The sequence below is a fragment of the Daphnia carinata genome, chromosome 10 (genome assembly GCF_022539665.2).
Source record: "Daphnia carinata strain CSIRO-1 chromosome 10, CSIRO_AGI_Dcar_HiC_V3, whole genome shotgun sequence".
Taxonomy (NCBI): domain Eukaryota; kingdom Metazoa; phylum Arthropoda; class Branchiopoda; order Diplostraca; family Daphniidae; genus Daphnia; species Daphnia carinata.
Window position 1 is genome coordinate 3,368,288 of NC_081340.1, and position 12,127 is coordinate 3,380,414.

Below are 12,127 nucleotides of genomic sequence, written 5' to 3' on the forward strand. Positions count from 1 at the left end.
TGCATATTTAAAATAATAAATTATCAAGAGAAATCATTTCGTCATTTCCATTTCACCCAGTCATCGTGTTTGTTTCTTCTACATAAACACGTAGCAGGTGATATGAACATAAGTGCTTTGTCATTTCTTTATGTCTAACTGATTTCCGCATTTTAAAAAATTTTAAGATAAGAACCTTATCGTATTGTAAGCCGTCACCGCCGTCACATCCTTTATCGATTACTCTAGTTTTCAAAATGTTACTACTGTTAACGTCATAATATTTGCTAACCCGTCTATCCAAGATGATATGTTTGATGCACAGACAAACATACGAATGGCCTATGATAGACAGGGACACATTGGTAATTCCAGTTGAATACGTGTGGTTTTCTTGCCTGCGGTCAGGTGTTGCGTTCACCCCAGTTTCAAATCAAATCAAACTGAATGTTGGTCAATGTTGATCAGGAAATACATTCTACAACACAAGTTACTCGATTAAAATATACATTATATCCAGGTGTTATGAAAAGTTACAAAACAAATTCAGTGCGCGGGGCATGCACATGTCCGTTAAATTGAACAGTGACAGGTCTGGACTTGTTAATCAATACCCAAGGTAATTATTCTTGGTGGGCAAGACAGGACCGTATTGTCCTTTGTAAGACTTCCGTTTTTGAACGGGAGGGTTGAGCTCATCCACTGTCACCGTGTACGTCAACGTGTAATCCGCCTCCGTTCTCCAAAAATCATCGATAGCTGTGTAAGATTCATCGACAGGGTTGTAGGGCAAAAATTTGGGTATACCGTCGAGAAGAGCTACACCGTCAGGAGTTGGATCGCTAAATATGTTGAAAAATATTCACGTTAATTTTAGAACCCCAGCTAAGAATTCCAACTATAATTTTTGTACCTGTATGTGACAAAGTTGGTCCAAACTTGAAGCATTTTCTTGGATAGTTCAGTTTCACTGGCGTTCAGACCAGGTGGAATGGACGGGAACGGGAAGACAAACAAATAGATCATTTCATCAGCGTGGCTCACTCCTATGTAATTCCAATTAAAGTGTCAACTCTAATAAAATATATTATTCAAAAATATGAAGTAACAGAAACAAGTAAAACATACCGTGAGGAATTGGCACCGGATTTGCGGCAAATGCGTATTCGAAAATTGAATTTCTTCCTTCGTATTCGAAGGAATAGAAAAACGCATCTGGATTATGTTGAGAAACAAGTTGGGTCGTCTCGTATGTTGGTGCTTTCAGGAACAATACACTGAGCATCTGTAAAAACAACGTAGCCGTTACTTGCCATTATAAGCATGGCTACCTAATAACAGGAACTATCCCGCTTAATCAGTATATTAGTAAATAATGAATCTTTTCCTACGTACATCAACTAATCCAGGCGTCATTGACGTGAGATTGCCCATCTCGGCAGTTCCAAGGTATTTTTCCGTCAGCTGAGCAGCCAGTTCTCCAGTAGGATCGTCGATATCTTCCAAGATATTGAATTCATTTTTTTAAACTGTCCATTTTATAATTGGAAGCATTCAACTGCAGGATCTCTGTGAAATACTCACGCAATGCATTCAACAACGTAGGAACCAAATCATTGGCCAAAAATTCTTCGTCCTCAGTCAAATTCTTTGGGACTAGATACCTGTTGTACATAACTGTTTGGAAAAGAGTCACAATGCTTGAGTTTCAAATGGTTTAATGTACATAAAAAACATTAAAGACAAACATTACCTCCTGCCACAAGGGTGCCTTCCTGCTTATTCGCCCCGAACCTTAACACAGGCATAAAACGTAAACTTTAGAAAGATGAATGAACGTAGTCGAGCATTTCTGCATGCTTACATAGTTGGGACGGTTGCAAAGTTCCCGGAGCTAAAGAGCTCACGAGGATCAGACTCGATAATCCGTTGAGCTCCAGCAACCTGAATGACTGGATTTGAACCGCTGAAGCCAAGATTACCGTTAAGCATGTCTTGTCTCTATACAGAAAAGGAAAACAGTAAAACGTTTAGGATATATTAAGTAACATTAACGTTTGATTTGAAAATGAAGCACTCAAGAGCTTACGGAGTAGTTTTGGTAGGCTTGTGACAGTAATGCAGCGTCAACAGTTTGTACGCAAGACAGTAATTCTGCGTAAGGCTCGACTGGGCAGCCAGCCATTTCGGCGATCGTCACGGAAGCGACTTTGCCTCTTCCGTCTCGATCGAGAGCCCATTCAGCAAGGACTGATCCACTCTCACCGATAGCACGTTGGAACAAGCCTGTTTACGATTAGTGGATCAAAATGCGGTTCAATTTTCTGCACCAAAATGAAAAATCCAAGCCAATTCTAACCTCTTGTCTGTGGTGCCAAAAGAAGAAGCGTAACGCTAGCGCTTCCAGCACTTTCTCCAGCGATAGTTATTTGACTAGGATCTCCGCCAAAGTACTTGATGTGTTTCTGGACCCAACGAAGAGCTTCGATTTGGTCGAAAATAGCGGCGTTGCCAGGGACCTCATCAGTGTCGAAGGATAGGAATCCTGGATGATTCAACAAAGGTTAAACAAAATAGGCGTAAATTTCTAATAGAATACAAGAATAACTGGAGTTCTCACCAAGAGGGCCAAGACGGTACTGAATTGCAACTAGAACGATGTCGTGTTCCATGTACCTGCTAGGTACGTATTCGAGAGCTTGTCCGAGAGAAAAGGCTCCTCCATGGATCCAGAACATGACAGGGAGTAGCGTGTTGGATTCAGATGGCAACTGATCGCCGATGATAATTTTAGAATTACAATAATATTATGTTGTTTTATGGTTGAATACTTGTGGTGTAAAAACATTCAGAGTGAGGCAATCTTCGTTGTCAACACCGGGTTGAGTGCATCCCGCGTTATTGTTTATCGTTTGCTGGATCTCATCCATTGGATAAGGAGCTTTCGGGATTGGTGGCTGAAGTTGAATTTTAAAATAATTCGTGAATATTTGTTTGGTGTGTGTCTTTAACTTACCAAAAATCGTGTCTCAGGGGTTGGCTTTTCTGCATAGTAGACGCTACGGAATGCGTAAAATGTGCGCTCGGTGAAAGATGATGTTTCGTTGGTCCCGTTCAGAACGCCATAACCTGGAACTTCGAGAATAATTTGCATTGACACTTCAGCCACATAATGACCCGCAAAGAAAATCACGAGGGGAATGAGAAATGACTTCATCTTACAATTGGCTACTGCGGACCCCCGTCAGATTTTCATTCCTTTTTATGCTAGGAACGCATCATGCGTTCCGTGTGTTGTCCGTATACCTCAAACAGGAAAAGCGATACTTCCAATTTGCTTTTGATGTAAGAGATTAGGCTTCACCAATGAAAACTCTAAGATTCAAGCAGCTTTAAGTTGCTTGCGATTATAAGTTCCAAATTTATTATTTGTATTGTTTTTCGTTTTGCGTTTTTATCATCTTCTTTTTTGAAGAGTAGAAACCCCAAGCAATAATAAAAAACCTTTGGGACGTCACATGCCTTATAAACATTTTGATCAGTATGTCTATTTGCGTGGTGTCTGAAGTCAGTGGTCTGACGTCAGCTTATCAAAGCTAAGCTGGTTGAGATGAGACCGGTTAAAAATATTTACTTTTGTTCGTCTCAGTGAGAAAAAAGCGACAGCTTTTGGCAGTTGCTCCGTATACCCGTTCACTTAGCAGTAGCCCTTACTATAAAAACATGTGTTATCATAAGCTGACCTACTATCTTTAAATTTACCCAACGAACACAAAAAAACAAATACACCCAATGACTGCCTTTTGACACAAGAATAGGCTTCCAATGGCTTCTACCACAAACCCATGATAGGACAACAGGACAATGGGTTTAACGGGTCGGAGCGGGGACCCCGATTACAGCGAAGGAGACCCCTACCCGCGCCGATCACGGGTAGGCTGGCAGGTAGGCTACATATTACACCCAATTATACATTTAATCAATTAATGCTACAACTTTATCTAGGTTTGTCATAATCATATAAAAGGCTCTAAAAATCCAAATAATGTTCTTTTGTTAAGTATAGCATAATAGAATAACATTTTTTATTTAACGGACTAAACTGGAGTGTTCTTCGTCAACGTTGTTTTGAACCCGAAAAATACAGTATAAAAGGCACAGGTTTCAATTACTCCGTTGGTGGCGTAGCTGGTTGGTGAATATCGGCGGCAGTTGGTCTCGTAAGAGAATAACTGCCAGTTGGAACCGGCCGTTTGTCTCGTAAGGGATAAACGACAGGCAGGAGTTTGCGTGGAACTCTTGCTGGTAACTCGATGGCTCATGCTCGCAGCCATACCTGGATGAGGAGACATCGTGTAGGAATAGGAATTCCTACAGGAGTGGGGCTCGTGGTGATTACAACCGTAGTCATCATCCCAGCCTCAGTCAGAAGATCCTCAGAGTTAAAGTCATGGTTTAACTTAAGCTGGCCTTCAGGGGTAAGATAAGCAATTTGGCATGTGAAGCTACCCACTCGCAGGAGCGCCCAGAGGCGTCCCATTAGTTCTACCTAGTAGACTGATGAGCGAAACCACCAATTTTTTTCTCTGTCTTTGGCTTTTTAGTAGCTATGTACCGCATTATGGCATATGTTTTCATCGCTGGCAAATCAACTGCAAATGTGATACTAATCTAAATCATAACAAACTGATAACATCCACTTACATCGAATGTAGTTGTATTAAAACATTATTATAATAATTTCACAGTTCCCGCAGTAAACAACGAACTGGTTTCATTCCTTCTTATTGTCAGCTAATAACACTAAAAGCCTTTCTTGTGTTATTTACTTGAATTTGTTTCTGCTCGGCGAAGCTCGTCTCAGCTTGGCAGTACCGCATCATACACATGCTGGAATGTTCTCCAGCTTCCCCATTTGGAGAAACTGCAGATCATAGCCGTGGGGTTCGTGCAGTCACCTCATGACGTCAGGCTATTTCCGCTGACTCCACGACCAGCCCAGCCAACTTTCCCTCTATGGAAGTTAGTCACAACAGTACAGTAGGATTTAAAAAAAAAGAAAGAAACAAAACTTCGTGAACTTTCAACAGAAGGGGGCGCGACGACTTCCAATTTGGTTGTCGTTTGCACGCAACAACGGGAAAAGGTGCGACAAACGTGTAAAGGGTCTCTGGATATATCAGTTGCTTTCTTCGCAGCATTTGCAGCGTGGCACCGTAGTGAGATGGGACTGTTTCAATATACGTGTCTTGTAGTGTCCCTTGCCATTATTTCCACCGGAATGCACGACGTGGCCGCTGTCCCGATGGTAGTGTACAAAGTCGGTAATCAACTAAGGCTCAATCCGGGTTGGTGAAATATCTTTCTCTTTGTCAGGTGTAGTGTTGTAAGTGGCAATAATTAAAGCGTATCTTTGTTTGTTTTTTATTAAAGTATTGGTGCCGGTTTCCTCAACAGTGATGCCCGTTGATCTCTTAGAGAAACGACATGACAGTGGGAGGCCAAGTGCTTCAGTTAATGAGCCGAGAGCGGAATACCGAAAAGCGAAACGCGAAAAGACGCAATCCTATTTCTGGCAACTCACTTTGTAATATTGATTGGATGCAGAAATGCTATGTGTACATTAGGTCTGGTAAAATTCTTCTGTTGACGTATGACATGAATTTTTGCCATTGACCGCCTCATTGGAGAAGAAAGTGATACATTGTTATCTATCCCCCCCAAAAAAAGTTACGTATATAGCTCCAGTGAAAGTTGTTTTGTAATAAACCCAACCGGTAAAAATAACTCAATTTCTGAGAGCTTTCGATTCGTGTGGTGTTCGATTTAGTACTTACTTTCTATTCTCATTTCCTCTTAGCGTTTAACCCTTATTTGTGATCTTTCTTACAGCCGTTTCACATCCGTAACGAATAAAATGTTTTTTTTCTTTCTTATGCGTCTGCCGTTCTTTCATGATTATTGCTGTTGCTCTGATTATCACATAATGCCTGGAAGTGTTTGTTTTTTAGATCGCCGACGGAACGTTAAGCACAATGTAGCCACTTATTGGACAAAATATTTAATTTAAAGTGGCGAAGTTGTTGAAGTACATGAAGTTTCTTGAACTATCTAGCCTCATGATAGCTAAAACGAAATAGCGCTCGAAAAATTCTAGATAAGAAGGCTAGTAGTTCCGTCTCATAGTACTTTAAACTGATCTTTTTTATGATTTTAACTTTAACGGTTGAATGGGTGTTGGCATACTACCACCGTGCAAACAAGGAAAGATATTGAGTTAGCTTTAATAGTGCAATAAAAATCATACCTATCTTGCATTAGTAATAAAGCTGACGCACTGGAAATGGGCATGATGTAATGATATGTGACTCAGTGTGTGAACAAGACTTTCCGCATTGCACTATCAGTTCATTTAAGCACCTGATAATTCAAGCGTTAGTTTGCTAGTGGACTTATCTCAGTGTATAGCTCTTGTACCAAATGTACATAAATGTAGCGATTCTTTAGCCTGGACATTAGGTTACTGGTAAACTTGGTAACTTTCTTGATTCCTTAGCTGGCCGACACAACAACTAAGACAAGAAAACGTTTAAGGCTTTCTTATTCGGAAGGCAAACTGTCAGTAATATGTTGGACAGTAATGTGACATTCACCTGGCAATCTTCCGTTTTGACACTAGGAAACTGAACGCTTCAGCCAGCGGTCCCGGTCCTGTGCCTGTCGATTTTTGCCTAAACCGAAAATACTGAAAACATAGTCTGGCAACTATGCGCTGTCAGTTTACCGTTTTGCAGACTACTACAATCGTAGCGGAAAAAGTGGGTGAGGTACAACCGGGAAGTAAAGAAGTGTCTGGACTGTGTACCTGTTACACAATAGCCTCCACCCATCAACAGTGATAATAACTGGCTGACTGACAACGATTGGTTTTTGTGCATTTTGCTCGTCGTAGGTAATGTTATCTCGTTATCAGTTTTATTTTTTTCCATAAATTGGGAAAGGCGCGATTGGCATCATTTCGAAAAATAACAGCACACAGTTTTCAGTGTATTACTGAAAGCATACTGTCATCGAACCTCACCTACAAATTACTTAATATATTTTTTTATTTAAGGTTTTTGTCTGATTGACATTGTCCAACAATGGGTGCCCACGTTTCGAGAACAGATTTTGAATGGTCAACATCTGACGAACCCCATGCATCTAGGAGAAAAGAAATACTTGGTACCCATTCTTATTCAGTGTATGTTAACCACTATTCATAGTTCTAATCTTTTCCTTTTAGAAAAATATCCACAAATCAAAAAATTGTTTGGATCTGATCCCAATTTCAAATGGATTGTCAGTGCCATGATCTCGATGCAACTGGTAATGATTTTTGTGGTGCCAAGATTTCCGTGGCCTTTGGTGATTGGCTTGGCATATTGTTTTGGAGGTGTAATTAACCATTCACTTATGCTGGGTATATAATAAGAACACCTAATTTCCCACAATCATTCTTAATAACTAGATGTTAAACTGCTACATTTTAGCCATTCATGAAATATCTCACAATTTGGCATTCGGGCATGCCAGGCCGATGGCTAACCGCATACTGGGCATGATTGCTAATCTGCCTATCGGTATTCCATTCTCCGTTTCATTTAAGAAATATCATCTCGAACATCATAGGGTGAGTAACGCCCAGCATCACGGCATTCTCAGGAAGCGCGTTTTCGCTGATTTATTTATCTTTCTATCTTTTGTCTTCCTCTTTAGTATCAAGGCGATGAAGTACTGGACACCGATATTCCAACCACCCTCGAAGCAAAGCTTTTTTGCTCTACGTTTGGCAAAGTGGTTTGGATGTTCCTACAACCCCTTTTTTACGCCCTACGCCCTCTATTTGTTCGACCCCTACCACCTAGCACGACAGAGATAATCAATGTCGTCATACAGCTTTCTTTTGATTTTACCGTATATTACTTCTTAGGTATTTATGCCACCTACCAAGGAAATTTTATGGTGTGCGGCTTTGATAAACAAATTTCTTTATATCCTTCCTTTATTGTAGGTGCAAAGGCATTGGTCTATCTGCTGGCTGGTTCACTCTTGGCCATGGGAATTCACCCAGTTGCAGGTCACTTTATATCGGAACACTACATGTTCGCTAAAGGTTTCGAAACTTATTCGTATTATGGACCTTTGAACTGGATCACATTCAACGTGGGCTACCATAACGAACACCACGACTTCCCTGCTGTGCCGGGCTCTCGTTTACCTCAGGTGTGTTATCGCCATAGTTCTCTGTGGCCTTTCGGGCTTAGTAGTACACTACCATTCGTTATCTCATTTTGGTGTCGCATTGATGTACTCCTTAGGTGAAGGCTATTGCTCCAGAGTATTATGAAAACCTACCGCACCATAATTCATGGGTTAAGGTACTTTACGACTTCATCACTGATCCAGCCATCGGACCTTATGCTCGAGTCAAGCGTCATCATCAAAATAAAGTTCTTAAAGACGAGTAAAGAGTCTGCGTCCCTTTAGCTTGGTTCTCAATGACGTAGCCCGTCCTTTTTCCCATCATTGCTACGTAGTCGTGCATCGCAATCATTATTTGATTGCGAATAAAGTGCTTCGAGTGCTTGTATAGCGCAGACCAATGTCTTGTTGAGCCACTCCTCTGAAACGATCTGTCTTAAATGGATGCCTCCCAGGCCAATTTCTTTTCGTTTCCTTAATTCCTGTTCAAAATGTCTATATAGTCTTCTTGTGGAATGCTCTTCCTTGGGCCTTTTCCCTACACCGTGTCTCTAGTGCGTCCTACCTGGAATTTGTAATGCCTTCATCTGTGACTTTTTGGATCTTGAAGCAAAACTTTCTTGTTGTCATTTCCTTTGATGTGCTTTGAGCAACGGCGGCCGACAGCCCGGCTGGTTTCGTAAAAATTTGGTTACATAGGATCTATTGTACGATTGTATTCAGCTGGTTGCTTGTTACAATCGTAACCAAGACTTAGCATAAAATAACCATTTATCATACGGGAATCTCGTCTAGCTTGCGCCACTGCCACCGCCTTCCTTTCCGACTGTTATTTGCTGTTGTGTATAAACAAATAGCGTAGAACATGTGTAATAGTTCAGAATATCAATTGTGAGCTTGCCTTGCTCTCCTTTAAAAGTGTCAACCCGCGAAGCACGGATACTTATCATCGTTTGCGATGTGAACTATCTTTATAATCCCAAATCGCCCGTGCTCTAACTTTTTTAGCAGCCCTGAGTGCTGCGTAGGTGTGTGTTTCTCCGTGTTACATAACCCTTTCTTCCCGTCTTTGCCTTAACAGGCTAACAGCACATGTCTATGTTCTTTGTTCATCTGCCTATTCGCCTGTTTGTAAAGTTTGTCTTAGTTTGTTTTGTTTTTTTTTTCTGTTCTTTTGGCACCCGAGACCAAATACACGTTTGTCTATGACTACGTTATTGATTGAATACCAATTTCGTTTTAGTCAATTATGATGTATTTGACCGGCGAACTGCATTGGGCGAAAAATCAAAGTAAATTTAATGACATATTCAATGGCTGAAGAAAATTCTTGAAACCTTAGTGGTGAAGCTGTTACCTGTTTTCTAGCGCAGATGGCAAATATCGGGTTTTTTCTTTTGTCAGCTAGGCCGTTCTTTGTTGTTAGGCAGTGCTGGTGTTACTTAGCTATTTCACTCACTGGTTATTATTCCGGGATTGGAAACAAGGAACAAATGTGGCTGAGAAAGAGAAAAAGATAGAAGAGATACGTGGCTAGATTGGAAGTTTACAATGGGGTTCGTTTTGATTTCTGAACACGAGGGAAAGTTGATACGTAGAAACGGATCAGTCAGTAATAGAGAATAAGAAATCTAATATTTTCAAACGCAAGAATTGTTCGTAATCAGAAAAAAAAGGTGCGGGAAACGAACGATTTTGTTTAGAAATAAAGACAAGGCGACGTTATTGAGATGGAAATGGACTGAGGATTGATTGCTATCAATCGAATCTACAGAAGCCAGTTGAACGCAGAATCGACAAATCATTGGACATTGATTTATACACTCTATAGAGGCATGTTCGCCACTCCTATCGAATTTTTCTTCTATTGCCAGTCGCTTACCGACATTGTCCGTGGTTCTTATACACTTCGTTCGGTCCAGCTCGTTCGTCACGATGTTCCTGTGTAAGCCAAGCAATCGCACTAATAGCTACAATCTTCAGAGATGCTCGACTCTCTTGCCTTTTTCATTATTTTCTTTACGTAAACGTGGGAAAAAAATCCGGAGCAGGTGCGAAAAAAAAGGCTTTGTCTTGTCCTTTGATCATGTAGATTTTGAATCTCTTTTCAGTACTCACCAATCGATTGTTTGCAAACAAAAGAAGTCTAATCATTAGCTGGCTTTTGCAAGATAAGAAAACCGGGGGGTATCACGGTTGAAACAAAAATCAAAGAAAGAAACACAAGCACTTGTTAATAAAAGAAAAAAGGCAAAAACAACCGGTATAGGAAAATGAAAGGATCGAACTCAATAAAAAAATCGGAAATAATAACAAGAAAAATCGGGCTTATTTGTCGGGCTTATTTTGTCGGGCTTATATCTTCAAAACTTGACCTGACCTGCCCGGAGAGACATTTCACTAGATGGCGGTGCAGTATCTCTATCAAATTATCGGAATAAATGGTAAACCAGAAATCTAGGATTGTCTATAAAAAAAAAAACTGTAGTAACGTAACGGCAACGTAAGGCTCACGGTGGATTGTGCCCTTTTAAAATGTAAAAATCTACGTTACACCGCAGACAACAGTGACAAATTCTGTGTCTTCTGTGCATCATCCAGTGGCCCAATTGTCTTTCCTTGAGGAAACTTCTGATATTTTCGTTGTCATTATCTGATTGTGGGGATGGGAATTTGCAATGACTGGAACGAAGAGTACTTAAACCCAAATATTTGCGTTTAATACAATGAAATGATGTACATAGCCACAACTTCCCTCCGCTTATCCACCGTGGTAAAGCACCACCTCATTGCGCATGAGCCGCATTAAACAAAAATTTAAAAAAATAAGAAAGAATAAAAAAAAAAATACTAAGCATAATGATCAAATACGGAGAGGTGCTGGGCATCCATCAAGCGGCAGTAAATCTTCACCACAGCTGAATGTTTGATTGCACTATCATTTGTTTATTTTGTTTTCATTTTCAGTCACAGGTCGGCACCCTACGCGCACGATTGCCAAGTGCTAACCAAACCGGACAACGCCCTGTTCCACGCACTAAATGATGATGAATTGAGAGCAGGTTATTCGCACGATCCCAGTAGTATAGGGAGTTGTTGTTGCTAAAGGATTTATCCCGACATTAACAAAAAAATAGTATAAATATAAACCTGTCAGTGTTCCTGTTCGTATTCGCACTCCGCATCATTCACGTTTGCTAGCGGAAGTGCGCATGTGCTATTTTTATCGCCCTATTTTGTTTACAACGATAATCAGACTTTATATTTCCAGGCCAGACTCGTGGCGTGCCTTGCCAAAAACGATTGAAAAATCGTTATTGAGATAATGTCTTCTGAAAGCCGTTCCGACCTGACCGGTGCTAAGACTTTTGCCTACGTCATGGAGCTTATGGACCTCCATACGAGGGAGGGATAATAAGATTCTTTCTTTACATAATGCTGGTTTGCGTCATTCGCATAGCAATAGAGTCATTAGCAAGCAGACTGTTACCATTGCGCCAAAAAATTGATTAAAGTGAACGCCCGTTATGACAGTGGCACGGTGAGCACTTTTATTACATCGCCAACGTTATGGTTCCGGCCATTCATTAGCCATCCAACAAAGAATAATATATACGTAGATTTTTTTTTTTACAACCATGTATGTTTATTTTTCAGGTTTTGTTTTTTAACGAACGGAATGTGTGCCATAGCGTGCCGTTCGCATTTTTTGTTTTCGGCAAAAAAGAAAATGATCAAACGAGGAAACATAAACTGGACTGAACGCCTGCCAAGGTGTCAAGCGTCTTTTCGCTTTCGTTTGGCCGCTACGTCCGTCAACACTTTAACAGCCAAGAAAAAGACCTGGAACATTTTTAGACTTCCTCTTAGTGTGTTTATGTATATTTTAAAATTTCGTGGGTGA

General features: G+C 40.6%; 2 protein-coding genes and 1 long non-coding RNA gene across 3 annotated transcripts; 2 read left to right on the plus strand and 1 right to left on the minus strand.

The window, feature by feature from the left end:
- Positions 1–433: 433 nt before the first annotated feature.
- LOC130700735 (cholinesterase 1-like) lies at positions 434–3,225 on the minus strand. Its single transcript, XM_057522719.2, has 12 exons — positions 2,996–3,225; positions 2,811–2,936; positions 2,600–2,750; positions 2,339–2,524; positions 2,069–2,265; positions 1,844–1,980; positions 1,733–1,773; positions 1,564–1,656; positions 1,375–1,478; positions 1,108–1,264; positions 893–1,025; positions 434–821 (listed from the first exon to the last, which is right to left on the minus strand). Exons 1-12 carry the CDS (start codon positions 3,194–3,196, stop codon positions 587–589), a joined length of 1,761 nt encoding a protein of 586 aa, XP_057378702.1. The 5' UTR covers positions 3,197–3,225; the 3' UTR covers positions 434–586.
- A 1,646-nt stretch (positions 3,226–4,871) lies between these two features.
- Positions 4,872–5,915, plus strand: LOC130700884 (uncharacterized). The gene is made up of 2 exons (XR_009003896.2): positions 4,872–5,327; positions 5,413–5,915. It is a non-coding gene; the product is annotated as an uncharacterized LOC130700884 (long non-coding RNA).
- Positions 5,916–6,765: 850 nt separating this feature from the next.
- On the plus strand, positions 6,766–9,435 carry LOC130700795 (sphingolipid delta(4)-desaturase DES1-like). Its single transcript, XM_057522784.2, has 7 exons — positions 6,766–6,931; positions 7,094–7,203; positions 7,265–7,441; positions 7,512–7,651; positions 7,738–7,951; positions 8,033–8,244; positions 8,340–9,435. The coding sequence occupies exons 2-7, from the start codon at positions 7,122–7,124 to the stop codon at positions 8,487–8,489; spliced, it is 975 nt and encodes a 324-aa protein (XP_057378767.1). The 5' UTR covers positions 6,766–6,931; positions 7,094–7,121; the 3' UTR covers positions 8,490–9,435.
- The last annotated feature ends 2,692 nt before the right edge of the window (positions 9,436–12,127 follow it).